At 29.2% G+C, this 21,133-nt stretch overlaps 1 protein-coding gene across 1 annotated transcript; it reads right to left on the bottom strand.

The window, feature by feature from the left end:
* Positions 1-19,488: 19,488 nt before the first annotated feature.
* Positions 19,489-20,877, bottom strand: LOC129295690 (uncharacterized). Its single transcript, XM_054934235.1, has 2 exons — positions 20,790-20,877; positions 19,489-19,952 (listed from the first exon to the last, which is right to left on the bottom strand). Exon 2 carries the CDS (start codon positions 19,950-19,952, stop codon positions 19,623-19,625), a length of 330 nt encoding a protein of 109 aa, XP_054790210.1. The 5' UTR covers positions 20,790-20,877; the 3' UTR covers positions 19,489-19,622.
* Between the last annotated feature and the right edge of the window lie 256 nt (positions 20,878-21,133).

Genomic DNA, 21,133 nt, shown 5'->3' on the forward strand with positions numbered 1-21,133 from the left:
GTTAGTGAATTCCCAAGTGGCAATAATGGATCTCACCTTTACAAAGGGACATTTTTTTAATCACAATTAAGGACCATTGGTCCTTACCTGGGATTTCAAAATTTCATGGTCCGTAATTGGGATTAATGGTCTTAATAGGTCCTTAATTGTCATTCTCCCTTACAAAAACAGCTTTACTATAATGCAAGTCCAGAGAACCAACATGTTTTCATTAAAGGTCTAAAAGTCTCTCTGAAATTAAGTTTTTTTAATTAAAAAAGGAATTATTTATTTGTGAAATATATAATAGAACATTCATAAATGACATTCAAAGTCTATTTATTAATAATAAAATATTCTTCATTTTACATAATTCTCATGGTTTACATTTATTGAATGAGAGAAAATTTATAAATCACCTAAATAATATTTACAACAAAAGCTTCATAATAACATTCAAATTATATTTATTAATAACAAAAATCAGTTAATTTCACATAGTTCACATAGTTTATTGTTATAGGAAGAGAAAAAATTTACAAATTACTCAAATAAAATTTACAATAAAAGCTCCATAAATAACATTCAAAGTCCATTTATTTATAACAAAACTTTCATTTATTTTATATAGTTTAATTTTGTTTAAGGAGATGAAATTTACAAATTATCTAAATAAAATTTACAACAAAGTGTGCTTTTATTGCATATCAGTTGGCTAAATGATTTCCTTCTTAGTGAAGTTGTGGGTCGTTTTCTTTTTCTTTTTTTTTTTTTTTTTTTGTTTTGGCAAATGTTATGGTTGTTTTCTTAGTATGGTTGTACTTTTTGCCCCCTTTGTGTGGCTTGCGATCTCTAATTGGCCCTAACAAAGTTTTCTTCTTGCTTAAGTAAAAAAAGAAGAAAATTACACGTTGAGTTAGGCTACATTGTCTTATTTCATCTCTCTTTAACTTCCATTTCTACTCTCTTTCGTTTTAAAACAATCGTCAACATACTCGTACATGGTTACGTGTTACTGACTTTACAAAACAATCATCTTGTTCATTCCTTTAACTCAATTCCCAATTTCCCATTCACCTAAATGAAAAATAAGGAACATTGAAAAATATTGATGTATCTTAAGGAAAATTACATCTCTCCCATACAAAAATTGATGAATCTTGGCAACATCAATAGATCCTATTCTATTCATTACTGCCTCGGTTTCTCTCCTCCTGAAATCCTACCTCCGTCTCTCCGCTGCAGCAAAATAAAATATAGGCTATCAAGATTTAATCTCAACGGTTCAGGTTTATTTTTATTTTTTATTTTTATTTTACAGTTATTAAAATAAAAAATATATAAAATTTTAATAAATCCATTTATCAATTTAGACGGTCCAAATTTGATGTGGATAGTCCAAATTTAATATTAAATATTTTTAATAAGTTGACTGCATTGTTCGGAGCATATCTGCAATGTAGTCAATTTAAATTTTTATATTAAATATAGATCATCCATAATAAATCTAAAATGTCAGATTGATGAGCAGAGTTATTAAATTTTTATAATTTTTCTATATTTTTATTTTAATAAATATAAAATAACAATAAAACATGAAAAACATTTAATCTAAACTATTCAGATTAAATATGGATTGTCAAGCCTCAAAAATCGAATGTGACTGACACAAGATGTGAACCATATCACACATCCCCTAAGCCTTAAATTGAGAAATCTTTTCATTTTAAAACGTAATTGAATTTATTCTGAGATTATGATATATTTAATAATAACCACTACAACAAAAAATTCAATATTTTTGAAAAAATTTGACAAAACCTTCCTTATAAACAGAACTTCTCAAAAATTTTACAATACAATATTTTACACAAAATATCTTATCAAACTATAACTCAACTCCTTCTAGCCAATAAATAAAATATATATCAAATAAAGGACCTTAGCTATGGCCTATGTGGAGGCATAGAGCACCTAACCATACTCTCAAAAATAAAATACATAAATATTTATAATTACATCAAAAGAAGGAAATTTTCAATCAACTCTCCACCAAGCACATCTAAAAGCTCCTTATGAGTCTAAAGGAGAATCAGCATCAGCGAAGGCATCTAAGACCGGAACAAATATCTTCTAACGAATAACGTCCCAACAATAAATAGATGAAATAGAATAAAAAGAATAAATTATAATAATTTTATAACTAATAAGACAAAAAATTTTATATGAAATATTCAATAAACTTCAAAATTAAGAGACTCTATATAACCTTAAATAAAATTTTGAACCATTAAATTATCATATCAAATATTCCTATCATTGATTGCAGAAACAAATAAATGGAATAAATAAATATAGTAACATCACTAATTAAAATCAATGGAATATAAAATCACCAATTAGTCAAAACTCATGTGTCTGGGACTTTTCAAAACAATTAACAAATGTGGACACAAATCAATGAGAGTAAATAACCAAATGTAACTTATATTACAAAGACTAACATGGACACACAGTCCACAAGATTAAGTAAACAATCACAATTTGAGCTATAAAACAAATGTGGACACACAATCTACGAGGGTGATACTAATTAAACACAGCTTAAAGCTACAAAAAACAAATGCAGGTGTTAGCCCCATGAATAACAAATGTGAGAACAAAATTCATGATAATTAAACTAGTTAGTTATTAACACAGGCACGCCAAGGGATAATAAAATTATCATTAGCAACCAATGTTTTGAATATAGACCCTTTCTGATTCATTTTCAAACATGTAAGAAAATCTTCACCATTAAAATAAAAACTTCAATCAAACTCACATGAATATTTTTAGGCATCAATTCAATAATTACCGAAATAAAATTTCAAAAGTAATGCCCAACTTACATTTATCGCTAAGCTAAAATTATCAAATCTAGTAAAGATAATTTCATCAGTATTGAAATGTATATATGGGAAGAAGTACATGCATATGCCACAATTTAATTATTCTTCACCATCATATTTAAGATTTCACAAAATAAAGTAATTTAATTAACAAAAAATCCAAAATTGACATTATTGCTATTAAAATGTTCTACATAAAAATATAATATTTTACTAAAAATAATTATATTAGAAAATTAGTTTGGACACTATCCACTTGCATGAAATAAGTAAACTTGTAATAAACAATTGTCGATATCAATTAAAACAATTTATAGTCTAAGCTCTTCTTAGAATTTGATGTTAAGAGGGTCCAATATCTATAACAAGCAAATCGTCGAATGAAGGGTACAATGATGAGACACTACTACAGAAATGGATATAGGTGGCGTTTAAAATTTTAATTTTGTAGAGTTTATAAAATGCTATAAAATTCAATACTATAATAGGTATCAGATAGTGTTTCATTAATTATTGAAATGTCATAGAAGTAATGAAAGAGCAAGGGCATTTCTTTTTGCAAACTCCACCTCTTTGATTTTATTTTAAAAAAAAAAGAGAGAGGTGACATTTAAACCATGTTGAAAAACCACCTCTATTCTCTACAGAGGTGGCATTTACAAATAGTAGAAGACCACCTTTGTGACAAATTTTTAAAAAATTAAAATTCAACAGAAGTGGCATTTATAAAATGTATAAACACCACCTCTATAATTTTTTTTTTCTATTTAAAAGAACACAGGTGACATTTTTGTGGTACAGAAATGCCACCTATATTATCTTAGTCCAAAGAAGTGGCATTTCTACAAATGCCACCACTTTGGTATTTTGTTTTGGAAATGGTTAACATAGGCAGCATTTCTTCTTGGTATAAACACCACTTATTGGATATTTTTTTAAAAAAAATATATACATAGGGGACATTTCTTCCATGAATAAATGCCACCTATTTGGTATTTTTTAAAAAAAAGTTATAAAATATTGTACATCCAAATTTTTACCATAATGGATTCAAATTATATGCAATCAGTCCAGCAATTTGCAAACAATCCAACTATACAATGAAAAGTTACACAACATAATACAACACAGTAGTTTATAACTATATGAACATCTCTAAGTTAGAAAAACTAGGTGAACACACTACCAGCCTCAAATCTTACAAAATATTCAACAATTATGTACCAAAGTTTTGACATCCTAATTCAACATAAATGATGACCACTCCTCAATTAGATTATAAATTTGCTCATCACTATATTCCAAACACTTTGTGTCCCCATAATACTACAAAATATTAAAACAAGAATTTATATATAAGTAAAAATTATCAAACACAAATAAAATTAAATAAAATTAGATAAACTTTTATACCTTAAATGGGCTAAAAGTTTCACCATGAATGTGCACATCCTTCATAAATTTCATAATATATTACCTGTAATAATTATCATTTGGTTGGAAAGGACACTAAAAAATTATGAAAAAATAACATAAATTTATGAAGCAAATATATTTATTTTTCATAATTCAATAAAATATTTCATATATAAATTAAATATGCCATAATTTTTGTTCCTTGATAACTCTTTGAGAAGTCTTTATTTCTAGAAAAGGAAAGCTCTTTGTGACCCTAAAAACTATTCAATGCCCTATCAAAATAGAAAAAATTAATCAATAATAATTGATTCAAATGTATATGAATATATAAAATGATTCTCATAAATATAAATACTTACTTATTGAATAACATCAATATATTAAGCTGATCTGTTGGCATGCCTCTAGATAGAGGATCGAGATAATAAATTAAAGGTAAAGAAGCAGCCACAAGATTGATAACAATCAAAATCCAATATTTTCTAAAAAATTTAAACTTTGATCATGTCTTAATATAAAATTAAGGTATCTCACATGTCAAGAAATTAAAAAATAATTTATAAAATACTTACCCCATATTGTAAGGTATTAAGAATAACATACGTTTTTCCAACTTCTACCTTTTTTTGAATATTTCTTTTACAAGATTTACCTATTCAGATGTATCAACATCGACCTATGACTAATATTATGAGGACTAATAAATGAAAATCTATTATCTTTCCCCATGTCTTTTAAAAAAGAAATGTACAAATACCTTGATAAATAGCAAAAAATGTATTAAAATTATTCACAACATGAAATAAAATAATCAATATTAAAAGATGTTATGAAACAAGTAGCTTATTCAGATGTTGATAGCAGAAGCACATGCCCATTCTCAATTAAGTATTTCCACTATAAAATTTCTATCAAGATATTCCCAGCTATCTTTATAATAGATTTCTTCTTTAAATTTTATTTTAATTGTTTGGCCATTACCAGAAAGTTTTGGAAAAAGAGACTAAAGAGCATAACCATAGAGGTAGGTTGTAAATTATTAATATTACTAGCCATGTGTTGTGGGTACTGCTTTGAACACTGTGTGGGTTGATTCCATTAGTAGACAATGCAAGCCGAAGACTTCTTTCTTCGTCCCCAAAATTAGGGTACTTAAAGTTAATTTTTTCCATTGAGAGGAATCTATAGGTGCCTAAGCTTTCCATCTTTCATCCTTTCATTCTTATGCCTTGTCAATAAGTTAGCAATTTTTGCATTTCCATACATGCACCAAAATATCAGTGTAATGGAAAAATACCATAGCGCCTTCATAAGACTTGATTGTTTCCATATTGTGACACTTTGCATTTAAGGCACTTCTCCAATGAATCATACTCATTACAAAATAACATACAATCATTAGGACATGCATGTATTTTCTTATAACCCAAACCAATTGAGCAAAGCATTTGCTTGACCTCATATGTCTTAGTGGGAATTTCATTACCAATCGAAAACATGTCTTTCAAAGCATCAAGCAATAGAGTGACATTCTTATCAATCCATACACAAGCAACTTTTAAATTGTACAATATCAAAACTACTGATAAGCTAGTGTATTTAATACAACCAAGATATAGTAGTTTCCTCTGAATCACCTATCAACGTTTCAAACATTTAAGGACAATCACAAAAATTATCTTCTATTGCATTTAGCATTTTATCAAGATGATCAGTCTCACACCAATTACTGTCAACATTATCACATGCATCTTTTCTCTTAAAAGACCTAGTAGTATACACCCATTCACCGGATATATCATTTTTCCCCCCATGCCTTGTGCAACATATATAACTTTAATCAATTTCATAACATATTAAATGATCTAACAACTCAGTTGGAGTAATTCTCTTTCCATAGCAACAAGCTAAGCAAGGACAAAAAATTTTGTTTAGATTTTTAACATCTTAAACTGCAAAAGTAATAAACTCTTTCACCCCATCCCTATGTTCTTTTGACAATTGATTAGCAAATATTCACTTTTGGTCCATATACTCTACCTATTATAGGACAATGTTAGGTATGATTTGTTGACATATTGTGCCAAAAATGAAAGTTTTCTCAATCTCAAACCCACTATTCAACATTTATATATTAATTCAACATTTTGAAAAATGTTAGTAGCATAATAACTTAAAGTAAAATTTTCTCGGGTATTAAACCCTCTATTCAACACTTATAAATACCTAAAATAATTAATTCAACATATTCTAACCAACAACCAAATTAATAATCAATAGTAATTAAATCAACAAATGCAAACATAATTCTAAAATAAATCAAAATAATTAATTAAATGTCATTTCCTCCTTTTACCAAAAAAAATATTTTTTCCTTATATATCATTCAGGACAAATAAAAAAATTTAGGATGGAAAATATAATTTTCTAAAATTAATCTTAAATTCAAACTCATAGGTGATAATACAACTAAAATAAAAAATATTATATTAAAAATACAAAGTGTACCTAGAGTTGAAGAAATATTGTGAAGCACAATTTGTTTTAAGAAAACAATGTTGGGACCACACATGAGCCGAAGATCATGATGTGAAAATGAAACATGAGCTGAAATGAGGTACCATAAAAATGAGAAATTTTTATAGGAATTATATCTAAAAGTGATAATGGTGTGACCTTTAAGAGAAGAAAAAGTAAATATTGGTGGAGACAAGAGTTACTTGGAGTTGACAAGTTGGACAAAGAGCTTCAACGAGCTGAGAGCTTCAACGAGCTAAGAGAACATGAGCCACAACCACGAGTTGAGTGACCAACTTGGATGAGCTGAGGATTTAAATATACAGCACTAACACGAGCAAAGAGTTAGGTGCATGAGCTGAGAGCTGGTCTAGAAGTGATGGACAAAGCTAAGAGATTTTTACCGTGAAGGAGACAACACAATGAAACACTTCATTACATAAACTGACCGAGAGGCAAAATAAATGTTGTCAAATTTTTTTTTTAAAAAAATGAAAGATAGAGGTGGTGATTTCTGAGGACCAATCACCACCTCTGTCTTCACACTACCGATAGCTTTACGGCAATAAAGCTGTAAGAGAAGTGCTCTCTTCCCCCATTTAATAAAAAATTAACTAACTAAATAAAATTAAATAAATAATCATATATCTAATAAAATAATATAATTGATTATTAAATAATTTTTATTATGTTAATTTGATAACCATATATAATTCATTAATCACAACATAAAATAATAATAAAATTTAAAAAAATAAAAAATTCATTTTTATTTTATTAGAAAAAATTAATTTAATAAACATTAAAGAGGTGGTGTTTTTGATAAAAGAAAATGCCACCTCCCTCCTATTATATATCAAAAAATTAAAATATACTAATAAAAAATTTAATTAATTAACATAAAATTAACAACTATATATTTAATAAAATAATAATTTGTCATTAAATAAAATATATTATCTAAATTATCCAATCCTATGAAACTATATAGTTAAAATATTAAATAATTAAAATACAGTTAAATTATTATTTATGTAACATAATAACTAATACAGATTAAATATATTTAACTGTTTATTATATTTAATAAAATTATTAATTATTAAATAAAATAAAAAAATTATTTAAATGTTGTCAATTTTTTTGAAAATATAAAAGACAAAGGTGGCAATTTTTGAGGACCAATCGCCACCTCTGTCTTCAAGCTGCTGACACAACAATAAAGCTATGCCACCTCTCTTCCCCAATTTAATAAATAATTAATTAACTAAATAAAATTAGATAAATAATTATATATCTAATAAAATAATATAATTGATTATTAACTAATTTTTATTATTTTAATTAGATAATCATATATAATTCAATAATCACAACATAATATAATAATAAAATTTAAACAAATAATAAAAAAAATTCATTTTCATTTTGTTAGTAAAAATTAATTTAATAAACATTAGAAAGGTGGTGTTTCCAATAAAAGCAAACGCCACGGCTCTCCTATTATATATTAAAAAATACTATATAATAATAAAAACATTTAATTAATTAAAATAAACTTAATAACTATATTTTTAATAAAATAATAATTGATCATTAAGTAAAATATATTATCTAAATTATATAATCCTAAGAAACTATATAATTAAAATATTAAATAATTAAAATATAGCTAAACATTATTTATGAAATATAATAATTAATTCTAATTAAATATATTTTAAATGTTTATTGTATTTACTAAAATTAAATAAAAATATTAATTATTAAATAAAATAAAAAAATTTTACACCACAGAGGTCGCATTTGCATAAGAATGAAATGCCACCTGTATCATTTCAAATTAAAATATATTCTTATATATATTAGTCATTAATTATAATCTATATGTTAAATAAAATAAATATATATCATAAAAAGATAAAATAAATATTTTAAAAATTAATAGAGGTGGCGTTTTCAGTATCTGAAAATGCCATCTCTCTTTATTTTATTAAAATTTTGTAATTTTGAATAATATAATTTATTAATTATTTATAAATTAAACATATTATAAAATAGTAATTAATGATTAAGTAAATAGAATCATAATAATTATCTAATAATATTAAGTAAAATTATTAAATAAATAATAATATGATATTATTTTTAATTTATCAATGTAATATATAATTAATAAAAATTAGACAATTGGCGTTTCTAGGAGCTAAAAATGCCACCTCTCTACCACTATTTATGAAATAATCAATACATTGTTAATTGCACATACTAATTAATTAAATTGTAATATAATAATTTTTTAATATGATAAAAATAGAGATGTATAGAGATGGCATCTTAAAGATTTGAAATAGCACCTCTCTTATTTGAATTTATTAATTTGAACATCTTTTTTGTAATGAAGTAGACATGTGGTGTTTTCAAATGTCTCAAACACCACATCTCTAATTTTAATTAATTAATTAAGAATATATGTTTATTATTAATGATACTTAAATAATTATATTAAAATTATTATATAATCTAAAAAATATTTAATGAAGGACAAATTAGAATTGCCACTTGCATTTAAATTAATTAATTTATATTAGTATGAATTAGTTAGATTTTGGTTATGAATGATTGTATTCACCCTACAGTCTTCAATATTTTAGGAAATAGCTTAAGAGGATAAGATAGAGGAAAATAGTTAGAGGCATAGGATTGTCATCCTATTAGTAGGCCTCCTTTATTCTACAGATTTATGTGTATATGATAACTTATATTGCCAACTAGGATTAATCCATTTTGAATCTTACTTGCGTTACGTGTTTTGTGAGTTGGGAAGTGTATTTTTGGCCCTAGGATGTTTGTATGTGATTCATGATGTTATTAGTAGAAACAAAATACTAGTGCAAGTAACATTTGAGAATAACATGTGATGTTTATGGATTATTTGATGAAATGGGTGATTTTAGTTCCCCTATCTGTTTTTAAGAATTAAGGGGTTAAGTGTCAAAAATGTGATTTAAAAGCATTTTGTATGATATTGTGTATTGCATAGATTAGTTTTAGCCTATTGTATATGATTAGAAAGGTGCTTATGGCATTTAGCTTGAGGAATGTGTTTTGGATACTTTATTTTGTGAAAAGTGGTGAAAAAGTGTAAGTTTTAGAATGAGTGTCCAATTTTTTATTGAGTAATAATATGAGTGTGCAATCCAAGCTATTAGTTAGAACTTAAAAAGAGCTTTTTGTATACACCTAGTTTATGTCAATCAGACATTGGACGGAGAAATGGGATGGGTTAGAAGTTTCCCCTAAAAGCTATCAATTTGACAGCAGAAATCTATTGTCATGAAACGTGCAATGCACCGTGGCACATGGCACAAAGTTGAACAAGCCATGGCGCATGTTTAACAAGCTGTGGCACATGCCTTAAATTGTGCAGAGATCTATTGTTTTATGATTTCTAAGCAAATGCCCTGATTCTTAGAATGATGCCATGCTTCTGCATAGTTATTAACTCTAATTTGTCCTTAGGAAATCCTCTTTAGATGGAATCAATTTTGAAAACTTGGAATCCCATCTTTATGACTCATTTGCAAACTTGGTAAATTTGTTATTTTTTAACCATAAGTCAATCTCTTAATTATGGAGATTTATAGTTAATTATGATTTTAGAGGAAGGATATTACATTCCTCTTGGTAAAACTCAGGTTGGGTACTACTAAGTCTATAAGAATAAGACTCATTCTGATGGTACTTTGAAGCAATGTAAGGCCTGCTTGGTGGTCCAAGGTTTTACTCAAGAGTATGGTATCGACTATGAGGAGACTTTTGCACCTATTACCTATATTACTTCTGCTTACAACCTTTTAGCTATTGCTACTGTTAAGCATTAGCCTCTTTATTGGATGAATGTTAAAAATTCATTTCCAAATGGAGATCTAGAGGAAGAAATGTATATGAAGCCTTTACCCGAATATCAATATCTGATGAACAAAGTCTATCATCTTCGTCGACCTTTGTATGGGCTCAAGCAAGCTCTTTGTGCATGGTTTTCTAAGTTCAGTAAAACTATGAGTCAATTGGGTTTCACTTGTAGTCCTCACGACTTGGCTCTTTTTGTTCTCTCTACTGCTCATGGTATTGTTCTGTTGCTTGTAAATATATAAAATTTAAAGTAATAAATTAAGAATATTTCTATGTTCCTTGTTCAACAAATTAAAAAATAACTAACAACTTTTTAAATTTCTCAAATTATCCTTATAGCTAACAACTATGAAACTAATCCCTCAAGAAATTTGAATACCATCTAAGGGTTGTTCTCTTCCAAGCAATACTCTTTATACACACATCCAAGAATCGAACTATGCATAAGTAACTTAGAAATATTTTACAAGATAATATTTGAATCGTTAAATTTTAGATTTAAACTCTCATATTTAAAATCTCACATTTAAAATTCATGTATTTAAAAATTGGGTTAATGAACATTTTGGACCTTGAAGTATTATGTAAAAAGCGCTATGGACCCTAAACTCCTAAATATGCAAAACGGATTCTAAACTTCTAAATTTATAGTAAATTACTCCTATCATTAACTTATACTTAATGACATTAATGTTCACCATGGGACCCAGTTAAATGCTGATATGGCAGTCCCTTACGATGCGTCATTTGTTAATAAACAATACAGACTTTAAACTATTGCACAAGTAGCATCTTAGACCTTAAACTTTGAACTCTAGAGCAAATTACCCGCATTGTTTATGCGTAGAATGTTAACTATTATGTAAACTAAATTAATCACAGTATGGTCCACTATGGTGAACACATTGTTGGCTATGACGAAAGACCCACAATTTTATGAAATGATTTTTTTGCCCCCTTTTTTAATGTTTTTTAAACGATTAGTATCTCATACTTTTGTATACTCTATAACTTTAATTTGGTCTTATTTTAAATAATATTTATTTAATGGTAAAAAATTGGAATCCCATTTGAAAATAAGTTTAAATATCAAAGGATTGTAATTAACTGGTTAATTTAAGTTTTAAATTCATTGATGAAATTATCAGCTTTTGCATCCATCGTCTGTAAAATCCTTTAATACTTAAACTTCTTTTCAAATGGGATCTCAAGTTTTCACCATTAAATAAATATTCATTATTCAAATAAGATTAAATCAAAGTTATAGAGTATATGAAAGCATGAGATACCAATCATCTAGAAAAATTTACAAAAAAAAGGGAGAAAACATCATTTCACAAAATTATAGGTTGTTTGCTATTGACCAACGATGCGTTCATTATGGCAAACCATGCTGAGGCTAATTTGGTCTACATAATAATCAATGTTTTACATGTAAATAGTGGGATAATTTGCTCTGGATTTCAAAGTTTAAAGTCTAGTATACTACTCTTGCAATAATTTAGGATCTGTAGTGCTCATTAACAAATGATACATCAACAAGGGATCGCCATGCCATTATTTAACTAGGCCCCATGGAGAATGGTATGGTAAATAGTAACAAATTTAAGTATAACTTAACAGTGGAAGGTAATTTGCTATAAATTTAGAAGTTCAACATCCAGTTTGCATATTATAAAATTTTAAGGTCTATGTCACTTTTTGCACAATATTTTAGAGTCCATAATGCTCATTAACCCTTAAAAATTTTTTAAAGTGAAAGAGAGAAAGAGAGACACGTTGAATTTAAAGAGAAAACAAAAAATTAAAAGTGATAAGCTTCCTTTTATTTTTTAATCAATGAAAAAGGAAAACAATAAATGAGAAAAGATGCAAGAGTGGCAAGAACATTGATAGTGAAAAACACAAAAAATGATATGCTTGAAATGATTGAAATTTCAAATGACTAAAATATAAAAATATTTGAAATTACAAAAGAATTATAATAAGAAATGAGTAAATCTATGAATTTTTTAGTATCATGAGGAATTTGGTAAAATCTAAACTTTCATTGATCCAAACATAATGTAGTTTATAAACAAAGTTCCATAGTAGAATAAAAACACAAACTCTTAACACTATTATAGAATCAGGCATATATGATGCTTGATATATGACAGTTGTTTAAAGAATTGTCAAATATGCTAAGGCATGATTTTAAAATTGGGCTTATTTGACAATTCACATAGAAAACTGTCAAACTTAATAAACAATAAAGTTACAAGTTTGACGATTGGATAAGAGAATCGTCAAACTTGTTGAAAAATAGTTTAATTTAAAATTAAAATACAATATATTTGACTATTGCGTCACTGAACCATCAAATGTTGTGGAATATATTTGGCGGTTAAAATGGGCAACCGTCAAATACATTAATTTTAAATCTGCCTCTTTATCTTCAAACTCACCCACCATTTTATTCGTCATCTCTCTTCTCTCTTTTCTCTCTATAATTCAAGTATACCCGCCGTGGTAGTCTCCTTTGTTGTATGGCCTAGGAATCTCATTCTATTGGTAGACATTGAAGAAAAGACAAAAAAAGTATCTTAATTAGCATTATCTCATATAAAGTATATACATAATTTCTTTTCATCTGTAAGTGACACTACTGATTTATAGTCTAAGGGGTAAGACAAACCTTAAAACTTAGCATATGAATCCAAGGTTTCTAGACTATCCTTAACAAGTGTATCTCAACTGTCAATGAGATGGTGAGATGCACTTGAAGCATATGCCCTTGTGTTTATGACTAAAAATCCTACAATATTAGTCCCATTCAATCAAGGCATGTACAATAAAGATTAAGGAGATATGCTTAGGATCAGAGTGATTGATGAGGTTTTCACACACAAGAAGATTAGCTAAATTATTGTTCACTTTCATATGAGGCACTTATTTTTCACATGACTAATTTCTATTTTATAACAAATATATTGACATATTTGATTTCTTTATTTAGGTACCTTTATGAAATTTTTATCATCCCTGTCAGCCTTGTCTTAAAGTTTATCTTTATATGTCCTTTTGACATCGCTGCTCATTGACCAATCTATCGAGAGTTGTGAAACTCAATCAGTTGCTTTGTCTAAGTATTTTGAGGCAAGGAACAATAACACTTCAAAGGAATTGTTATTCTTGGCACCTTACGTGTGAGGATAAGAGTTAATTAATTGAACTTGTCAAATTAATTTCCCTTCAAGGATTTCATCTTATAACATTTTTAAATTCTTTTAGGAACTATTGGATATTAATTGCCAACCAATTGGTTGGCACATGTTCAAGGTTTTACTACTTGGATTTTACTAGTGGGCTACCAAGTAATTAGCAAGATATGATGGAAATGTTCAATAAGTAAGCTTCTTAATTAGTTTATATATTTTTTGTTGTTCAAATTTCTAAACATCAATATTTTGTTTGTTTATTAGGGTCATGATGTTGTATCGCACCCAAAAAGCAACTCAGTATTCCAAGAGGCAAGAAATATGATTAGGCCTACAGTTGGAACAAAATTAAGGTATTGCTTTTGAATATTATTTTTATTATATGTTTATTGGTTCTAATTCATTAATATATTTTTATTGTTTTTTTAAAGTGGCCATGACAAAAGGATAATAGCCCAAACTGTGGATATTGCTATATAAGGCATATTAAAGATATCATAACTCATTAATAGACTGTCATTCCTTCGAAGGTATGTGCATATATATGTATGTGAGTGTGTGACATTGGAATTCAATTTTTTAAAAATATTAAAAATCAGTCAACTAACATTTCTTTGATTATATACTTCTCGTACATGTATTGTGAAGTATTCGAGGATGCTATCATCAATGAAGTTATCGAGGAGTGGTGTCAAGATTCATGACATTTTTTGGCTCAATATGTGACAAATTCACGGGGGATAACTTCAATTTAGATTATTGGAGGATTTAATAATATTATATATGAAAATAATTATTGTACATATTTTTTAATTGAATAGTTTTAATTTATATATTACAAGCATTCTAAATTGGAAAAATATTAGAAGCATTCTAGATATATGTATTCTAGTTTGTAATTCAGAGGATTGTGAAATATGTAGCCCCCAATTTTTTAAAAAATGGAGGGCATATTTGACAATTATTGCCATAGCCATTAAATATGAGGGTGCATATTTGACAGTTATATACTATAATCATCAAATATGCCATCACAACTTTATTATTGGTCAAATATGAGCACTTATATATGACGGTTGGTAACAATCATTAAATATTTAAGCATAATATTTTATGGTTTCTTAACCATCAAATATAGGCATCCCCAACATATGATAGAAGCTTACTTGACGATTGTTGACTTTTAAATATAGGGAAAAATAACTATCAAGTATAGCCAATTCTGTAGTAGTATTGTTGTATGTGTGTCAAAAGTGTGTGTGTGTGTGTCAAAGTCCCACATTGACTAAAAGAAGGAATCTCCTAGTGTATATATACTAAGGAATGAAGTGGGCTAGTAAAATGGGCTTGAAAGAGAAGTGGCCTCGCGCACATGAGACAGGCTAACACAGGGCAATCGCAGTTGAAATCAGCCAATTCGTCCCCCCGCTTGCGAGTTCAAGAGGCAATGGGTTCCTTTTATCAAGTTATTTTTACAAAAATAATTAAATAAATATTATTTTTAGCTTACCCAAAAACCTCTGGTTTTGCTATTTCAAATTTCAACTTGAAGCCTTGACAATTTTTTCAGCATTAACCCTCTTTTGAAAACTGATTTCGTGAGTTAATGTTTTGTCTACCAACATCTCCAGATAAACCAGTTTGTGAAGTTAATATCTTAAATGTTTTGTCTGCCAACATTTCTAGCCAGAGGCTTAACTATGATTTTGTAGACAAGTGCTTAAATGTGATTTATGAGAGTGTAACCGAAGCTTTAATCCAGTAATTATGAGCCAACGTTTGTAATACTTGCCCCGAGTGTTATCCAAAAATCACACAATTCAAATAAACTAAGTGTGGTTAAGGAATTTATCCTAAAACCAACTTAGGAAACAAACCATTTAAATCACTAAGCAAATACACAATTGTAAATTAAACATTTAAAGTCTTTAAAAATTTTTATAGGTTCTACCTATAGCGCACGGAAGCAAGTTAGACGAAAGAAGGGTAAAAATATTCTGTCATGACAGCCCTCCCGAGTCAACTTCAGGGAGGCACCGTTCTGTCTCCCGATCTCCGACCAAAGAAATTTTAAAGCTCACACATCACATTCAAAGGGTACTATAAGTATACCAAATTTTAAAAAGATCCAACGGTTGGATTAAAAATTGGACATGTTATAAATTTGGTCACTTTTGCTGTCATGACAGCTAAAAAGTTGTCATGACAGCACTTTCGAACTAACTTTCGGAGTGCACCATTTCATCATCCAACCTCCGATCAGAGTGATTCCAAAGCCCACATATCACTTTTTAAGAATACTATTAGCGTACCAAATTTTGAAAAGATCCAACAGACAGATTGAATTTTGTGCAGGTTACAATATCACTAATGTAGCTGTCATGACAGCACCTCTAGACCAAATTTCGGAGTGCACTGTTTCTCCATCCAATATCCAATCGACATGATTCCAAATCTCACACAAAATTTATAAAAGGTTTTACTTGTAACCTAAATTTTAGAGAAATTCAACGGTCGGATTAAGATTTGGACACCCGGATACAAAAGTGCAGCTTTTTGGTAAAAACCATTTTCAAAATTATCTAAATTTCATCCTAATGGTCACAAACCTGTGGGAACACTTTGGACACATCAAATAAGACTAAAAATACTTGATAGAACATTCAAATGATAGAAAACCCCCATATATCAAAATTTGACCACCCGGGTGCCATTTTCCAAAATAGACCCTAAACCCCCAAATGCACAAATCATACAAGAGTGGTCACAAATCAATCCAAATACCATGTATTTATATAAATACATATGCTAAACATTTTCACTTAGCTCAGAGCTCCTTGTGGGGCCCACGCACCCACTCTCTCTATTTAAGGTGTATGTTTGTCCATAGCACACCATTTGCAATGCAACCACATTGCATTTGCTTATAGAATCACATATATATATATATATATATCAAAATAAATATCTGCTTGTAATAGAAACTTGGTCTACTAAGTAAATCCATCAAAACCACACACCATAACAAAGTTTCCTAGCCACAAGTCTACAAATAGACAAAAATTCATACACAAGCACACAATCCACACATATTCACACACACATATATAATCATATCCTACTGGCACCCTAATCCTAAATACATTACAATATATTTGCTCAAAAGAAAGGGGTTGAAGTTCTTTACAAATCACAAGCAAACCCCTAGCTTTGCTCCTTTCCCCGTCCACCACTGGATCCTTCGCCTAGGCCTAGAATATTGAAAAGAAAGGGGTGAGACAACCACAGTCTCAGTAACATAGAAATCTACATTGATTATTATAAAGTAAGCCATAATCAAATAAATGAATAATAATTCAATATAGTATATAATTTAGCCATTTAAAATGTATGAATGCATGACAGAGGCTGGTATGGCCTTTCATGACCAACAGAATGCCCCTGGTACTCTTTAACTTGCAGGTAAACATTATACCTACTTGTACCTCCATAGGCATAAAACAAAATCTAAGATATGATCTAATCTACCGAACTGCCTATGCCCCTTCAATGTGAACCCTGAGCAATCAAAGCTAACTCCCTCCCAAAGCCAGCCCGACTTACTCTCCATGTGAGGGCTACCTTAGCCTAAGCACTCAACCTCACACTTCATATGTCAGATTCCCTCCCCCACTGAAAGGTGTCGAACACTCAATACACTAACCACTTTAGTACACTGAGCCCATAATACATAAGGCAACACTAAGTACTGGCAGTGTGCCATAGAATATCAAAAGTACACACATTCTCATTGGTGAACTTCCACCGAGATCATGCCTTTTATTCGTGTCTACCTTTCCCGAGTATTGATCACTTCAACACTCTAAGGTGGTATAACATTTATAAATCTCCCTTAAATGGTTCCTTAGCCTATCTAAGGTACCTTACTTAGTTACATTTCCTTAAGTACAACTTCTATTCCTTATGATTAAAATACATGTAAACAAATCTCGTTTTCATAAAAACATTGTTGTTAAACAATTAGAAAACATATTTGCACTATAATCAAATTAGTACCCCATAACCCCTTATAAAGCACATTTAATCTTTTAAAACATGTAATGCATGATAGCTAGTAATATTTATTCAAAAATAGCTAAAACAAAGTAATAAAAAAATATAAATTTTTCCTGTTACCTCAACCCTTTGGTACCAAAAGGGTTCCTTTTATATAAAATAGAACTTGGCTTGTTCCTTAACTTCCGAACAAATTTCACCAACAATCCCTACAACATATAAGTGATCCACATCACTTATCATGTCAAATAGCATTAATAAAGACTATAACTCATGCCACACAACTTGGGTCTATGAGCCATAATCCATCCCAATGGTCTATATATTAAACCAACCATTCACATAGTATCACTTAACCACCAAAACCATTTATTAGCCATCACTAGGCTAATTTTCAATTTATATAATTTTTAATTAATTAAAAACCTTCACTTAGTGTCACCAACTTTCACCATTAGCCCTTATAATGAAAACCAAACCTTAATTTAAATCTTATTGGGCTCAAATAGCAAAATTATAACTAAATCAATAAGCTTAAACCATTGAAGAGCAAAACCCAATTTCTCAGAGTTTAATTTGTTCCCAAAACACCTCTTTTCATCCAATTATCCACTCAAACTATTAGATTACTATATAGAAACTCAAAACATGCTCCCTAGGATCCAAAGAAACAAAAGCTTACAAGAATAAAGCCTTTGGGATCAAAATTCAAAAATCTCCTCTTTTAAAAATTGAAGAAAATTAAGAGAAAGAGAAGAGGATTGAAGTAGGGAGTTTACCTATCATGTAGCCGAGCTCGCAACGGTCACGAAGACTCTTAGATCTGACCCTAACTCCCTCTCTTTCCCCTTTCTTCTTCCTCTCTCTCTCTCTCTCCCATTTGTGCGTTTCTTTCCTTGTTCATTTTCTGCATTTTCTGCAATCATTCTGGTCTTTAAATTGCTGATCTAAAAGTTTGGAGAAAATTACAAGAAATGGCCCAACATTTTTTATTATTGCACAAAAGCCTGGGTCAACTTTGATAATTTTTTCCATAGTTAAAAATAAAATAAAACCAAACTTTTGCTTAGTAAAATTCAAACTCTAGGCCTCTATCAAATTATTATAAATTTTAATTTAATTAAAGATATTTTATTTTATTTTATTTTTAAAATAAATCCGAGTCTTAAAATTTTTAGGATGTTACAACGTTCATGCCTCCATCTTCAGGCTATATATAGCCATGGGTGTGGACAAAATAGAGGACCAGCCTCTTGAGTTTTCAGGGCAATTCTCTCCTTCCTCTGCCTTCTGCTCTTGTGTTCGTCTGTTAGCCTGTGTTTACTTTTTAGTCTCTGGTGTTCTGTTCCCTTGCTCCACCGTAAGAAGTGCTTGTTTAATCCTGGGAAACTACCGGTCCATTGTTTCGATGTACTGGAATAGTTTTTAAAGACAGTGTTCTTTCGAGCACGACTCAAGCAGTTTGTAGTTCACTATTCATGTCTGCCGCCGGTGCCGCTAACAAGTATAAATTTAATGACTTAACCATAGGGTTCCATAACTGAATAAAGGCTCATAAATTCGATCTTCAACACAAACTACTCATAAGTTTAGTGACATAATCGTTTAGTGACATAATCGTAAGGTTCAATAACAAAATAAAGACTCATAACTCTCCACTATAAACACGAAGTACCCATTGCCTTTTCCTGTAAAGTGTCATGTTAAGGAAAATTTCTCTCCATTCAGGGTCGTTCTTCAAGGTTTTCAAGGCTTCCATATAAGCATCTTCTTGAAGGTAGGCCATCTCGTTAAGAGCAATCACACACTTGGCAAGAGAATAATCCGACGAAGAAGAAGCGGCTTCCTTACTTCCCTCGCCTTTATTTGCTTCAGCCCTTGTTGCAAGTGCTTCACTCATTTGAACTTTAGCCATAATATCTATGAAAGCTTTAGCTATTAACTCAGGCCACATCTTTGAATTAGTTTCTTCCATCTGCCATCAGAATGACAATTAGCCTTGAATATGAAATAATTTTATTGAACTTTAAAGGGACAATTGGAGCATAAAATTAGAATAGTAAATATGAAAATGTCGATATAGATGTGTGGGGGCATATACTAAAAGACAAAATCTGAAATACAAAATAATTTTATTGATTAAATACCCACAAAGTCAACTCAACAAAAAATTCATCAATTAAAATACATTTTTTCTCTTTAACTATTCATTTGGGAGATCCTAGAGTCCTAAATTTAGTTTTAATGTAATTTCTCTCTTCAACATTTAAAAATGGTGCACTACGCATCTTGCTATTAAAAAATTAACTTTAACTGTTAGTTAATTGACTTAAAAATTGCAGAAAAAGACATTAAAAATTACCAAAAATGACAAAAAAAACATAAATACCTTATAAAATATTAACAGTGTGTAATTTATAAGTCTTTCACCAAAATTTATAAATCCTTCTTTAAAAATTTATGACTAAGGTACAAAATGCATTCATTTATAAGTAATACTATTTGTAAATTTTGGAGGAAGAGTTAGAAGTGATCACATTATTTTAGAAACTTAATTGATATTAATTTTTAAAAAGAATTTTTTATTTTTAAATCATTTTCTGTAATTTTTAAGTAATTTTTTTAAATACCTGGCCCTGTTTACAGGTCCAACCCACACCAACTTTAACGATCGCGCACGATTCAAATTCCCCAATTGGAATTTGAAGCTAATTCCCAGATCACAGAAAGCATTCCTTCATGAATGCCCAGACTTGAAGAGATGGAAACGAAGTTGAGAATGAATGAGATGAGAGTAAAAGAGATAATATACCTCACCGTCACCGGAGCACGAAAGTGAGAGCTAGTTGAGCGAGCGACGATAGCGACGGAGGGGCGAAGAGAGGCGCGAGAGAAACTATAACACAGTCGTCGGAGAAACTGATCGAGGATCGTGACTTTAAAAGTCTTAAAGTTGTGCCGATAATTACTATTATGCCATCACTTTATTAAAGCAAAAAGAGCATGCCCTCAAGTGCGATAAAAAGGCACCATGGCACTTGAGTGGGATTAATTAATTTAAGTCTTGATTAATTTTATAAAATTATAATGTCAAAAAAAATTTTTAATCTTTTAGTAGTAATAAGTCTGACAGAACATAAATGTCCATATTTATCG

Source organism: Prosopis cineraria, unplaced genomic scaffold, assembly GCF_029017545.1.
Source record: "Prosopis cineraria cultivar Desert tree isolate PC_DT_omini unplaced genomic scaffold, ASM2901754v1 PC169, whole genome shotgun sequence".
NCBI lineage: Eukaryota > Viridiplantae > Streptophyta > Magnoliopsida > Fabales > Fabaceae > Prosopis > Prosopis cineraria.